Source organism: Denticeps clupeoides, chromosome 17, assembly GCF_900700375.1.
Source record: "Denticeps clupeoides chromosome 17, fDenClu1.1, whole genome shotgun sequence".
In the NCBI taxonomy this organism is placed as follows: Eukaryota; Metazoa; Chordata; class Actinopteri; order Clupeiformes; family Denticipitidae; genus Denticeps; species Denticeps clupeoides.
Window position 1 is genome coordinate 8,464,971 of NC_041723.1, and position 14,216 is coordinate 8,479,186.

The window sequence follows — 14,216 nt, forward strand, 5'->3', positions numbered from 1 at the left end:
CGATATCCGCTTGGGAGAGCAAGAGAGGCGTGATTACTGCATCCGGCCTGCTCGGTTTAGCCAGTAATACCTGAGCAGCTCTAAAGGTTTGCAGCTGAGCCGGGTGGAAGCCTGCCTCGATTAGACGGTCCACTGACAGGCTGAGAACGTCTCCAGAAAACAGCACCTTGAGCGGCTCCGAGGTTTGCTGCTCGGCCCTCCGGTAGAGCACTGCGGCTGGGATACCTGAGCAGAACCAGAGAGAAGGAAATCAGTCCGAAAGCACACAGGTTTTCCAAACTGAAACACTCCACCTCGAAATATTACCCGTTTCCTGGGCTCTGCGGACATCGTCGGTGTCAGTGGACAAGAACAACTTGACATTGTTCGACTGCAGGCTTCCAATTAAATTCCCGCTGCTGCAGAAGCACAATCGTCCAATCTGAAAGCCTGTGGGAGAGGCAGGCATGTGTGACGCTGCAGATTCACTGCCACCGGTGTGACAGGTCCAGAGTGACAGGTGACAGGTCCAGAGGATGCGCGTGAATCCTCATTACCGTAATGCCTGCTGCTGCTGACTATCCGTGTCCGTATTTCTTCAGAGTCCGTGGCCAACAGGATCACATCCAACAGCAATTCCTCACCAGGATGCTGTCCAACAAGACTGTCGCTCACCGTCTGCAACGCCTGTGGGGGGATAAAAATATAATATAGACGAGATCACACGCGAACGGTCTTATATAATTTTAAAAAGAAGCATATGGGCAGCTTATCTTAATAAAGGAGAAAGCAGAGCCTTTCTGTAGAGGCTCCAGATCTGAATTCACATCAAAAATGGCATGGACGGAGACGGCGATCACCAGAACGTCGGCCGGACGTCTCTGTGTCAGGGAAACATGAGATGAAGTCAGTTCTTTGGACCGGAATATAAACCAAACAGCACAGAAACAGACCCACGTCGTGGGCATGACGGCTCGCCTCCTCCACACCGCTGGCCCGAGTCGCATGAGGCTCCATGGCCGCTCAACACCATGTTCACACGGCGACGACACGCAAAAACAGGGGTCTGTCGTCCATCCCAAACACGGATCCTCGCAGCCACCGAGCGCTGAAACTAGCACTTCTCTTCACTCGTGTAAAATATTCGCTTCCCAAAAGCAGAAAGTTCGGTTTACTCGCTGTTTTTATGCCTATTTAGGTGGTAACGGTGGAGAGTATCGCCACCTACTGCACTGGAGTAATGCTTACAGCAATCACGATAATAATAGTAACATAACTAATAACAATGCAATATTATACAAAATTATATACTAAAACATTGTTATGCATCATATAACTTGGATCCTTGGCTTTTGGCTTTGATAGTAAATCACGTGGGCATTTGTGCGCATTTAGAGCATTTACACTAATATCTTTAGCTGCATTGTCTTATCTATTATATCCATTAGTTGCCTTGTTTTGTATGACTTATGTTTATTATATGTTATGTTTTGCATTTTACTTTTAGTCTCTTGCTGTGTATTACTTCTCAATTACACTACCTCTATTATTATGTTATTATGGTGAAAGCTCAATGTATCATGCAATCTACATACAAGTTGAAATAGTAAAAATGAACATTGGTATAAATAGCTAGATGTAATGCAATTCAAATGAACTAGATAACAAGAGGTAGTGAACACACCAGCAGGATAGTGAAATCTAAATAAATAAATAAATAAATAGGCTGTTGCCTACAGCTTTTGTCACATTTGAATCCCATTTCTGGCTAAATAAACACGCTGGAATGATCATCCGATACACAGTTCACACAAACAGGTTTCCTATTCAAATTCACCATGTAGTTGTTTACTTTAAGGTTACTTAAAGTCCACTCTGAAGAGTTATTAATAAAATGATGTTAGCCATTACATATATATTTCCATGTATTTCCACACCTCACATTCCATTGGGAGAAAGCAAACAAACACTCTCACACACACACACACACACACACACACACACACACAGTGAAACTGTGTATCAAACAGGTGTGGCAGCGGTAAGTGCTACAGACGTCTTGGTTCCTTTGAGTGTGGACAGTTATGATGGCTGGCGCAGAGAAAAGTTTCTTACAGCGGAATGTCCCAATGCTTGGATCCTACCACGTTCAGCTCTAGTCCTCTAACTTTAAAAAAGACGGCAAGGCAGGAAAGGAAGCTGAGCAAGCCAGGAGGGGGTATGTTTGCCCACGTCAGTTCTGTTTTAAGTATCAGGAAGGAAGGTTTCTCTCCTCCGTTTGCAATGATTGCATTCATTGTTGCGAGGAGAATGTTCTGAATCTGTGGGGCTGGAGGCATCTCACGTCATTTATTATCAGCATTTTGAAAATCACAAACAGAGCATTAAGTACTTTTAATTTGAGAGCAATTTGTTAGGATGATTGAGAAAGGCTTACAGTCACTTTCCAGTCTGTGTCCACTGCCAAGAATAAGCATCTTAGAATATTGTGAAATGTTCTTCATAGCTTTACATATATCACAAAATATACAAAAATATTGGATTTGGTTTTAACTGGTTATTCATCTGCTTTGTATTGGTTCTAATTTCTAGTCTAGTTCTGCCAAGACTAAAAACCTGCTGCAAAATATTACTAAAATACATTTTGTAGCAAGGTTCTAGTCTTAGCTTTGAAAAAAAAAAGCCTTCTACTATAAAGCTAAAGCTGTTTTATTTGAACCCGTCATCAGACTAATTACCAGACAATCAGATGATCAGACACACAGACTAAACCCATTCAGGCTTTGCATTGCTCTGTAAAAAATGCATTTTTCAGTGGGCAGTGACTTCCTTCCTTCACCAGCTCTTATCCCACTTACATGCCTCACACTAACAAAAACAAATCCTAGTTTCATTCTAAAAGGCTGAATCAGACCAAAAAGGACTAAACTTACAGCACCTGAAAAGTAAGTAATCTGCAAGTCAATTCGGTTTTAAAATATACAGACTACAGTTTTAAGGCGGTGTGGGTTGTAGCTTTTCATTTGTGCAAGGATAGCATGTTCGTTTCATTGTGATTCTTCAGCCATAGCTAGAGATGAATGTGCTGATCGTTTTTGGTGTAGAACCCTTCAGCAATAATCTGAAAGTGGATCGGAATGATGTCTTTTATGCTGCTGTGACACAGAACTCATGGGCCACTTCCGTGACAGTCAACACAGCCTACACCTGTTTAACTATGGTGGTGGCCCTGGTTATCTATGCTGTGTGATGGCAAAACTTGTTTATACAGTTGTTATGGGACAGAGAACAGGTTTGTAATGGTATGTGTGGAAAAAATGACCACAAATAATAAATTCCTATTAATGAATTACGACAATTGGTAATAAGAAGCACTACTGAACACTGAGAATGAATTGTTTTTACACAGATACAGCTCTGGATAAACATTTTATTCTACTTATTCCATCTACAATAAGCTACCTCAGTACACTACATTTGAAATGTAAAAAATCTAATTATGATCACCACAGGATGAAATAGGACATTTACGTCCACAGCAGCTTCCAACTGTGTGGTGAGATGTGGTTGATCTGATCATCTGATTAGCAGCTCGTCATGCTGATGAAGGTCCATTGGTGTTGAAATGAAAAAAATAATGGTCGTGGAATGGTTGCCTTGGAAATAGAAAATGGCTTAGAAATGAATTTTTTTATGCACTGTGCTGAAGGACTCTGACCAGCAGAGGGAGCCGTTTGAGTCTCGTTCATGTTCCACGTCAAATCTCATGAACACCAAACAAATAAAAGCAATCTGTTTCTAACATATGCATGCCCTTTTACATTCACACTAACATCCAGGTCTGGTCATTTAAATCATCAAATCATAACCATGACAACCAAAGCCCCCCGATCTAACACCAGCACACGACCCACCGCTGGGACCAACAGCACTGCCACGACCACTGCTGCCCCTGGCTTTATAGATGGTCTGCTGAACAAGATACACTGTGAGTGTTCTTGCTCTCTCTCTCTCTCTCTCTCTCTCTCTCTCTCTCTCTCACACCATCCCTCCTTCTTTCATCCCCTCTTTCAGTCTCAGATTCATGTCCGGCCTCCTCCTGTCCCACTTTTGTCGATGGACCACTGCCTCAACACCTGTTGCACAGGCCGTATCTAATTCCCCTCCAAGTGCACATTTCTTGCCTCTCCATTTTCACTTGTTACCAGTTTATCTGTGCCTAATCCTCCTGGCTGTGCTCTTGCCTCATGCTTAAGATAAGTGCCATAGCGTTGGCAGGCCGGCTCTGTGGAATACTGAAGGCTCTTTTATTTCATCCTCACAGTGCCGAGATGGGCCATCTATGCAATTTTTGCCCTCATCTGCCTAGTACTGCTGGTATGCATTCTCTGTATCTGTGCAAAGTGCTGCTGCAAAGGAAAGAAGAAGAGAAAGAAGAAGCAGGATCAGAAGATCAATATGAAAGGCCTGAACGGATCCACCACCACCTCTCTGGTTAGAGCTCCGCCGAGCTGTTGCAGCTACTTATGCATGATCTGTCTGGGTCCCCACAGTCACATTGCTACCTGTGGGGCGAACACAACATACGATTGGTCAGTTCAGTCTGTGATGGAGTCTTTGATTGGCAGGTCCAGCCTGGAACAGATGATGTGGAGTATGGCTCTGCAAATGATCCAAGAGGAAGGCTTCTCTATTCCTTGGAGTACAATGCATCGCGCTCAGAGGTTGGTTGTCACTATTAATCAGGAAAATATTGAAAGGGAATGATGAACACGTATACATGTTGTGGTTTTTATTCCTCTGTACTTAAGGCTAAAGGTCAAGATCTAATTCTGTATGTAGTATCTTTATATGATATCAAGTTTTTGCTCCCATTAGCTGACAGTAGGAATAAAAGAGGCAGCAGCACTGAAAGCCATGGACGCAGGGGGAACATCTGACCCCTATGTCAAAGTGTACATCCTCCCCAATAAATCGAAGACATACGAGACCAAGGTGTTCAGGAAAACCCTGCAGCCTGTGTTCAATGAGCTTTTCAAGTTTCAGGTACTATCAGTCGCCTAATCATGAAGGGTGTCTTCCTTAAAATAAAACAGTTGGTGAAACTCCTGGCACTGTTCTACTCATTAGATCAGCCAACCTGACCTGAACGAATCCATGATGGTGATGCAGGTCTACGACTTCAATAGATTCTCAAAACACGACGTCATTGGAGAACTGAGACTACAGCTCTCAACTGTGGACTGGAATCATGTGATTGAGGAGTGGCGAGACCTCAGCGAAGCATCCAAGTTTGAGGTTGCTAATATGGCTGGTCATGACCTAATAAAAGGGGTTCATGTCCTAAAATGACCCGTCATACAGTACTTGGCATGGGACTCTAGGCATAAACCACAAAATATTTTGCTCACCTCAGTATTTTGCTCACAATCAAGTGACCATGATTTATGTCCATCACATAATCATAAAAGCTATTTATACAAAGGAAAATCCAAACTGACATTTAAAAAAAGATACATTTGATATAGTATTTTTGTGTAATTTTCTATTTTCTATTCTAAATTACAGCAAGAGAACCTTGGGGAGATCTGCTTTTCACTGCGTTATGTTCCAACGGCGAGCAAGCTGACAGTGGTCATTCTCGAGGCCAAGAACCTAAAGAAAATGGACCATGGAGGTTCTTCTGGTAGGCAATTCCTCTTGTTTCTTGTAAAATGAACCAGCTATTTTCTGTGGACTGGTTTTACTCCATTCCCTTCCTGCAGATCCTTATGTCAAAGTTCAGTTGGTTTTGGACAAGAAAAAGTGGAAGAAAAGGACAACGTCTGTAAAAAAGAAAACACTAAACCCGTATTTCAATGAATCCTTCACCTTTGATGTGACCTTTGAGCAGATTCAGGTGAGTGATCTAGATGTTCCACACTTCTCAAAGCAATTCTGCTCTTTATTTACATTTTTGAAAAACCTCTTCTGTGTCCTTGATTTCTGAAGGTTCTCCATGAGAACCTGCATGCTCTGTAATGGCACATAACCAAAGAAGCACATAACCAAATTTAAAGTAGCCAGGTTACTAAAAGAGAAACAGCACAGACTAATATGGGGATTGGTGCAACTAAATATGTTTTTAACATCATACCATGATGGCTTTCTGGGTATGCATGCGAGGCACAAATAGGATTGCCAGTCCAATTCACGTAGCAACATTCATTGATTTTTGGCGATGGCTGTGAAGCAATGTTTGGGGTGGCCAATAGGGGGGCCAGGATTAAGCGTGAGGTCGAAAAACTGAAAACCAGAACGTCGCGATGGCCAAAAATACATTAACAAAAAAAGAAACAACAACACAGTGTGTAACTCAGGTCAAAGCAGGACAATGGACAGAGGGGAAACCAGGCTTATATAGACTTATATTCAGTCATTGAACATTTATGAATAAACATCTACATGTAATCTACATGAAAAGTAATATCAACAATACAATTTCAAGGCTAGCTGTATGACAATTTTCTTTTTATGATGTGACAGGCATGTAACTGTTATATGAATTTTGCAGAGAGTCCAGCTGGTCATTTCTGTGTGGGATCATGATAAAATGAGCCGAAATGATGCCATAGGGAAGATCTTCCTTGGCTGCGATGCCACAGGTAACCAGCTGCGGCACTGGGCAGACATGTTGTCTAACCCTCGCAGGCCAATGGCCCAGTGGCATTCCCTGCTTTCCACTGAGCAGGTGGACTCAACCCTCGCCCTGAAGCACACTATCAAGATCCCATTCACCAATAAAGGATTCTGAAATACCCACTGGACAATGATTCACGTACAGCAGTTGACCACCTTTCACCCTACACTGCAGAGGCCACCATGTTCAGTTCTGGAGACTGTCCTACATTATTATGTGAAGTACATTCCTTTCAGGATGACCAAATTAGTTTGGACAAACAGTGCAAAACATCCTGGTGCTTGGACACATGTGGTGTAATAAGATCAAGTGATCGGTGTTCTTTATTCCATTATTGTTAAATTACCACTGCAAGAATCATTTGTTAAAGGAGGAAACAGTGAAATGGATTGTGATGATGCTATTTGTAGCTATGTTCCAAACTGCAGGAAACCTATTTTGTGACCAGTGTTATAAATTGTATAACATTTGCATTCCAACGGCACTATGTACCATTTCATGGCCCAAATGAGAATTTCTAAGTATAACTTTTGAATATTTTTTTTACAATAGTTGCATAACTGGGCTGGACTCAATAGCTCTCTATCAAAGTTCATTTTAAAAACAGAGACTCCAAATTCCTCTTGGAAAAAAGTGTAAAAAAACAACAAGAAAGAGTGATTAAGAGTTGAACTATGTCCTACGGAGTTAGAGGTGAATTTTGCAGCCTTGCTGTATGTCTACCCTGCTCTACTGTGCCTGTAATCTGCCTTAGCTCTCTTCAATCTAACAGATTCACAGTATGTGTTTGAAAGAGACTTTTCTTAGAAACTGGCCCAATTTATTGTGTGTACATGTGCACATTGTATAAAGAATGATTTAGTCTGGTCCAGAGTTTACTGTTAATAAATGTAACATATATGGGTCAACTACAAGGTGGTTGAAACGTTCATTTTACAGTCCCATAAATCATCCCAGCACAACCAATTAAAATTACGGCTGCACACAGCGCTTTCTTACATAATGACAGCGATTAACTTCACCAGAGGTGAGAACATGCCAAGAAGGAAGCAGTGTCAGCATCTGACATGTGCACAGTAATGATCATAGATCCCTGAGGTAAAAACAAGACCATTCTGTTTCACAATTAGCAATTCAACGTCAGCACACATGCCACTTAATTAGCGATCAGAAAAAAAACCCAAGATTGCAACCCACATGCACAGCGAATAATGGGAAAATCGTTTTCAGTTAATTTCACACCTTGAGATGAGGCACTCATGTAATGCCATTACTGAGTTTAGCATTTTCATAAAACGAAAATGAGAAATAATACATTATTTGAAGGAAACTGAACATTTAATAGGACTGCTGGCCTATTAATGCATTAATTAACATTCAATTACTAAAATAGTAGTAACATCACCTTCCCTAATGTCATAATTAAGTTTGATTGATTACTAATAAAGGTGAATGATTTGGTTAGAATATACTATATTTCCCAGTCATTAAAACTTTTAAATATGGTAAATATGGTTGCATCCTGAATAACAAATGGGGAATATATTTATCCTTCCGAAAAATAAAAAATACTGTGAAGTAATGACACAATGGCTCAGGCATTCAGTCTAACTTTCATGTATTTAATTCATTCTTTTAGAGGAAGCCAACTGTGGCACAGCAGAAGGGACAGCCTTCGGGTCACGTCCCGCCCTTCTAAGAGCTCTCTGATCCTCGGGGTGGGTATTCTGTGCTTGTCTGCTAGCTGACACGCTCCCTGCTGTTTGGCACGCATGGATCGCCGGCGGTGCGTCTGCTGGCCCAAAGTTCAACTGTTGTAAATGCCTACGGATACGCACACACACACACACACACACACACACAAATGCTGCAGGTTCTCACACAGGCCACTGGGAAAGACTCTTTACTACACCCTTGTCTGACTCGCCCAATCTGCTGGACAATTGAAGGAATACATTAACAATCATAATTGCCGAAGCTTTGGATTAAACAAAAATCTCACTCATGTGAACGCTGCATAGTCAGACAAATAATAGGATGCGGAGCGAAGAGCCTTGCTGTCAAGGCTTGAGCTAGAGAGTGCTTGGGTCACATCATAAAAGTGTGTGAGGGACTTAAGAGAACGGAATCTCCGGATTATTAATGGCGAAGAATCATGAAGAAATCTTTGAAATGCTGATTAGAGTGTTACACTGCACACCCATTCAGGGTCATGTCTGCATCTTCATGCATTTGTGAGAGTTCATTATGGCTCAGCTTTCTTCAGAGTCGTGCAGGGAGGTCCACAGCATTGTTTGGAATCAATGGGTGCTGGAATATTACATAAGGGCGATTCGTGACCCCAATTCATAAAGTATTTACAGTTTACAAAATTAGCAATATTTTATGAAAGCCATATACTATGAAGACCACATATTTCTGAAATAAATAACCATTATTATTAATCGTTTGACATTTTATACATGAATATAATACAGCATTCTTAACATAAAAACTACAGACAGTAGATCACAGTGAATAAAACTGATGATCTTGTTGCAGTAACACACAGTCCATCAAGGCAGTTCTTGGAGCTGCTGTGTTGGAATTGCTGAAAATTCCCCGTATTCCCTGATGGCGGTGGCCTCTTGAAGCAAAAAAAAAAAAAAAGTTGGAAAAAATGTTTTGGAGTAGTTTTGTCATAAATGCTGACTTCGCGCCCAATCACTTAGATTTCAATGTGATTGGGAATCTTTGGGAGTGCTGGACAAAACAATTTTATTGTTCGCAACGTAGACAACATAATCATATATTAAAAGTAGCACCTTTCAAGATTTCAATTGATGAAAACGTCTTTCACACGAGGAGCATCTCCCCCTCTGACGCGCATATGGCCTCATTAGGGCGCCTGCTAATTAAACAATGGCCGTGGTTTCCAGGATACCTGGAGCGCACAAAAGCGCTCCAATTAAAGCGCGTTATTACGAGAGCAAAGCGACTCACAGCCGGCGGTGGACGTGCAGTCCCTGTCAGCACACAGCAGCAGCAGAAATGCAGTCTCAGCAGTCCGGCAAGTACGTCAATTTATCCCCATTGCACTGCATTTATAGGTTTATGCGTCCAATTGTTTTTCATTAATTACACGTCAGCTACTTTTCTATAATTAACGTTTGAAGTAGCGTTAGTTGGTTAGTTCGTTTAGTTTGGAGTTGCTTAAATGCACAGATAAAATGAGAATTTATCATTGCGTTGACCTGAAATGTTGCTTTTATTAACCTGCCTGTGAACGCAGCCTACAGAAAAACTACATTTCCCAGCATTCCCCGTGCGTCGCTGCTATGATGCAGCGTGCGCACCGAGCTCCATTCAGCTGAGTGCTGCAAAGAGGGAGTGAATGGCGAGGGGTTTGTGTTTCCAAAAAAAAAAACAAATGCCTTTCGTTTCGCAGTGTTCAGTTGTGCTTCGGTGCGATGGCGCCGCGCCGCAGCTGCTCTGGTTGCGGTGCTTTTACTCTGCCGTTTTAGCGCGGGCTCCGCGATTGCTTGCATGTTTATCGATGCGCAAATGGTCCGAACGGGGCACTGCACCCGCGTTCCAGCAGCAACCGCTACATATGCATGGTACAAATCGCGCTTTTACTGGCTCGCGGTTCGCAGCGCACAAATAATTAGCAGTTTAATTGGATTGATGAGGCGTTACATCACCGGCAGCATTTTGTGAGACGCGTAGCCAGCCATACGTTATGATGTTATGTAACGCGAAGTCATGTCTGGTTGCATCAACATGCAGCTCTTACTGTGGACCAAACAGTCGCAGAGTGTCAGTTCGAGTTTGCCCCGCTTTTCCAGAGCATGTCGTGTGTGGAATACCAGCATCTGAGTGTGCATGCAAAACTTAATCGGTTCTGTCGTGTCTCTCAACAGGAAGCAGAAAATGGAAACAATTGAAAAATGGACCAAAGAATTTATAGCGCTTAAACTTCTGAATAAGAAAATCTGTTCCAAAAAGAATGGGAAGACAGGTAATTTTGTTTTAATCCATTGCCCTTGTGTGATATTGGACTGCACTTAAAAGTCTGTGGAAACACTCATCACCATTCAGAAGTTTAGGGTTATTTTGCTAGAAAAGAATTGTTTCATCTATTTAAAAAAATCCTGTCTAGACATTGTTAATGGTATAAATCATTATGTTTGCTGCAAATGGAGCTGTTAATGAATGAAATATCTGCCCGACATAATAAACAATTAATCTAGAGTTCAGTGGGATGATGCTGTGTTCACTAATGCAAGTCTGACAGTTTTTTTTAAAGCGTAATTGTTAGAATACCATTTTGCAAGTACCTTAGTAGACTAAGAATCAGTTGTACTGAGGTAAGGTAAAATGGCATCTTTCAGACTATCTGAGTACCTACTGCATCAGCAAATGAGGGTTGAGCTACATAATTATTTCTAGCTTTGTCATTTTTGGTTTATTTAATAGTGACTTGTTGATATGAGTGTTTGATTTGTAAGCACCAATATTATTGTTTTTTTTTTGGATAATAGTTTTTCGTGCGAAACATAATGGCAGAAGACATCTACAACTGTAAAATTATCGAATTGAAAAAGCATTAATACATCTCTCCACTTAGTTATGAGAAACCAGAATTCTGTTGAAGCCTTGAATCTGTTCAAATCGGACCCTTAAGGATCCTTTTCTCTGCAGCATGAGGCCTTTCTTTATTGAGCATGAAATTTGTGGAACCAGTTTTCTTTGATTTGGCACACCATCATTTTGCCGTTTCTCCAGGCTTTTAAAGAGCTTAATCTGTATTTGAAGACGCAGTTGCATCATGCAAATTCTGACGTGCAGTTATGATGTGTGCAATAAGCAGATGTTGGTAAACATTCATAAAAAAGGGCAATCGGGCTATGTTTGTCTTTGGGTCTTTTGATGGACAACAACTTTTTTGATTTTTTTGGATAAAACAGGCTCTTGTCCAAATCTGATGATGAGTCGAAACGAGCAGCCGGAGCACCGGCCAGACCCTACGGTTCTCACCCCTCAGCTGCCCCCCAGAGCCCACCGGCCCCTTTGTCTGTCCATCTCCTCTGACAGCAATGGCCGCTTCAAAGCCCTGGAGACCCAGGAGTGGAAGAACAACCTCAAAGCTCAGGTGCAGAGTTGAGGCGGGATGTAGTTTCCTCCATTTTAATCATTCAATTATCATTATCTTTTCTTTTGCTCAATTTTTTTAGTTTTTGGTATTTTTTTTAAAGTTTAGTTTAGGTAAATTTTTATGTTGTCATCATATTAGCAAAGTCATATTAGCAAAGTCTTAGTTAATTCATTAATGATCGTTCTTTATGTGCAGATGGAGCAGGCCCATAATGCAGGAGCAGCCAGCAGCACGGGTTCTTTGGAGAGAGCCTCGCTCTTCTGTGCCTCCGGCTCGACCACTACCTCCAGCTCGGGCCTGTCCAGCCCGGTGGAGATGCTGACGAAGAGCAAGTCCTCCAGCCGCTTCTCACTCTTCTCCCCTCCATGGAACAGCAGCTCCGAGTCCGACTCCAACCCGCCGTCACGCTCCGGCTCCAAGAAACTCCGCAAGTGCACCCGGAGGTCCGCCAGCTTCAGGGGGCCCGACACGCCTGAGCCCAAGCAGAGCGGGCCCGAGCACTTCCAGTACTCGGAACCGGTGATCTCGAAGGTGACCGACTACATCTACGTGGGCAACCTGAACGCGGCCTACAGCGGCCGCACGCTCTGCCGCAACAACATCGACAGCATCATCGACATGAGCAGCCTGCCCGGCGAGACCATCCTCAGCCTCATCCCCTGCACCTGCTCCCGCGGCGCCAAGCACAGCTGGTCGCGCCTGAAGGTGGACATCAGCAGCCTGCCGGACGCGTGGCCCGAGGGCCCGCTGCTCAAGCCCCGCTGCTTCGAGGACATCAACGAGTGCATCGACGCCTCCACGGAGAAGAGGAAGCGCGTGCTGGTCCACTGCCGCGACGGCTTCTCGCTCGCCCCCACCTGCATCATCCAGTACCTCATGGTGCGGCAGAACATGCGGCTGATCGCGGCCTACGAGCTCCTGAGGGCCAAGCACCCGCTGAACATCAGGGAGTGTCACCAGAACGTCCTGGTTAGCCTGGAGAGGGCCCTGAGGCCTGGGGGCAACGTGGAGCCGGAGTGTTTCAAACAAGCCATCTCGCGCAAAGTGGCCTGGACCTGACCATCCTGATCCATAATTTAGTCTAGTTGGGTTTTTTATTTTTTATTTAAATAGTCTTGTTTTAATTTTTAAATGATGAAAGGCAGCTTTTTGTGATGATAGATAGCTGAATGTTATTATAAGCACTCCGATCCTTGTGATATCCTGCTGAATCAGTGCTTGAGTTTTATTTCTCTATTAAAAAAAACTGCTTAACTGGAACGAGAGACTGAACTATACTGTCTGAACAGTTGTTTGTCCTCTGTGAGGAAGTTAGTCTTAAAGTGGCTTATCCCGGGTAATTTTTTTTTGTTTTGCCTTTGGTCATATGGAAATGTGATTTAATTTTACGTTTTGCGCTTCAGCTCTTGCGTAACCGGCTCGTGGGCCAATTTTAAGGAGGCCACTGTTAGGCCTGTTCACAGGGAAGACTGAATTGTGAGGCAGGGTTCTTGTGTAAAGTACAGAAAATATTGCACTACTTAAAAAAAAAAAATGCACAGGTTACACATGTTACTAGCTGTGCAGTGGTGACTCTAGCACCTGAATTTTTATTACTGTAATAATCATCGTGATTGATTTTGTTTCCAGTGTTCTCTGCCATTTTTCTTTTGTTGCACACTGACTCCTCAATATAAGTGGCATTGCCCATGCTGGTCTGCGGTGACATTACACGTTGTGGTCGTGTGGTGAGTTTGGAACATATCCAGAGTTTTGGTGCCTTTTCTTTGAAATTATTATTTTGTGACAGTGGAACCACACACACTCACTTTGAATGCATTTGTTTTTTATGCATTAAAATTTTTGCTTTTAAATACTGAAATGTAACTTATTGATGCGGTCAACATGTTGTGTGCGGTACCTTGTGGCAAATAACGTAACACTAATTTTATAAGAATTAATTGTCATTGTAAACTTTTTGTTTGTTTTTTTTTCTTTCTTTTCTTCACACCTTCTGCTTTGCAGTAGTCCATCCAGTGGCAGTATTTTGTCGTGCTGGAAAGTGCAAGTGAATTTATGCTATCAGCTTTCATTTTTCCACTCGTCACAAAGAGCTATGCCATTAAAAGCATTCCGTTCAGTGCTTCTTGCCAGTGTGTAATTAAGTTGCATCTGTATCAGTGTGTGGTGTCTCTCTCTCTCTCTCTCTCTCTCTCGCTCTCATTAACTTCTCTTTAAACAATAATGGTCACATTATAACCTTTAGGGTCTTTAGGCTGGATCGTAGAGGTCTACTCTGTTCTCTAACATGTGATCTCATTGGTCCTATGTATTTTAAAAGCAAAATAATGGTTACTATAGCTGCTTTTTATCAAGGAGTTTGGCCAGTTACATCACTGAGGTTTATAAACTTTATCATTTCTTATTTCCTTCAACAATAAT

The 14,216-nt window shown here is 42.4% G+C and overlaps 3 protein-coding genes across 13 annotated transcripts in view; 2 read left to right on the top strand and 1 right to left on the bottom strand.

Moving 5' to 3' along the window:
* The window catches only part of LOC114767480 (cytosolic 5'-nucleotidase 1A), a 29,571-nt gene that overhangs the window by 1,373 nt on the left and 13,982 nt on the right, over positions 1 to 14,216 (bottom strand). The window contains exons 1-5 of one of the 4 annotated variants that reach the window (XM_028959335.1): positions 958 to 1,195; positions 753 to 860; positions 537 to 666; positions 307 to 429; positions 71 to 225 (exon numbers count right to left, since the gene is read on the bottom strand). In XM_028959335.1, the coding sequence (XP_028815168.1) occupies positions 71 to 225; positions 307 to 429; positions 537 to 666; positions 753 to 860; positions 958 to 996 (555 nt within the window). In that variant the 5' untranslated portion in view covers positions 997 to 1,195. Of the gene's footprint in view, positions 1 to 70; positions 226 to 306; positions 430 to 536; positions 667 to 752; positions 861 to 932; positions 1,196 to 14,216 lie in introns of those variants that run through there. The other 3 variants (XM_028959334.1, XM_028959333.1, XM_028959337.1) reach the window with 3 other exon arrangements.
* Positions 2,048 to 7,542, top strand: syt8 (synaptotagmin VIII). 5 transcript variants are annotated; one of them, XM_028959324.1, is made up of 9 exons: positions 2,061 to 2,197; positions 3,819 to 3,967; positions 4,304 to 4,473; positions 4,608 to 4,703; positions 4,858 to 5,025; positions 5,110 to 5,277; positions 5,548 to 5,665; positions 5,745 to 5,878; positions 6,533 to 7,541. In XM_028959324.1, the coding sequence occupies exons 2-9, from the start codon at positions 3,850 to 3,852 to the stop codon at positions 6,770 to 6,772; spliced, it is 1,212 nt and encodes a 403-aa protein (XP_028815157.1). In that variant the 5' UTR covers positions 2,061 to 2,197; positions 3,819 to 3,849; the 3' UTR covers positions 6,773 to 7,541. The 5 variants fall into 5 exon arrangements, with proteins under 5 accessions (XP_028815159.1, XP_028815157.1, XP_028815158.1 ...); XM_028959325.1 differs by having other exon boundaries at positions 2,062 to 2,924; positions 6,533 to 7,542; XM_028959326.1 differs by lacking the exon at positions 3,819 to 3,967 and having other exon boundaries at positions 2,048 to 2,197; positions 6,533 to 7,542.
* On the top strand, positions 9,674 to 13,917 carry LOC114767479 (uncharacterized). Of its 4 annotated transcripts, none has more exons than XM_028959330.1 (4): positions 9,674 to 9,711; positions 10,561 to 10,658; positions 11,608 to 11,792; positions 11,991 to 13,917. In XM_028959330.1, exons 1-4 carry the CDS (start codon positions 9,689 to 9,691, stop codon positions 12,852 to 12,854), a joined length of 1,170 nt encoding a protein of 389 aa, XP_028815163.1. In that variant the 5' UTR covers positions 9,674 to 9,688; the 3' UTR covers positions 12,855 to 13,917. The 4 variants fall into 4 exon arrangements, with proteins under 4 accessions (XP_028815163.1, XP_028815165.1, XP_028815161.1 ...); XM_028959332.1 differs by lacking the exon at positions 9,674 to 9,711 and adding an exon at positions 9,946 to 10,041; XM_028959328.1 differs by lacking the exon at positions 9,674 to 9,711 and adding an exon at positions 10,012 to 10,257.

Coding starts and splice junctions, on each gene's coding strand:
- syt8 (XM_028959323.1), top strand. CDS start 3,727: ATGTTCCACGTCAAATCTCATGAACACCAAACAAATAAAAGCAATCTG. Junction 4,474..4,607: donor GATCCACCACCACCTCTCTG/GTTAGAGCTCCG, acceptor TTTGATTGGCAG/GTCCAGCCTGGAACAGATGA. Junction 5,026..5,109: donor ATGAGCTTTTCAAGTTTCAG/GTACTATCAGTC, acceptor TCTACTCATTAG/ATCAGCCAACCTGACCTGAA.
- LOC114767479 (XM_028959328.1), top strand. CDS start 10,184: ATGTTTATCGATGCGCAAATGGTCCGAACGGGGCACTGCACCCGCGTT. Junction 10,258..10,560: donor GCAACCGCTACATATGCATG/GTACAAATCGCG, acceptor GTCTCTCAACAG/GAAGCAGAAAATGGAAACAA. Junction 11,793..11,990: donor AGAACAACCTCAAAGCTCAG/GTGCAGAGTTGA, acceptor CTTTATGTGCAG/ATGGAGCAGGCCCATAATGC.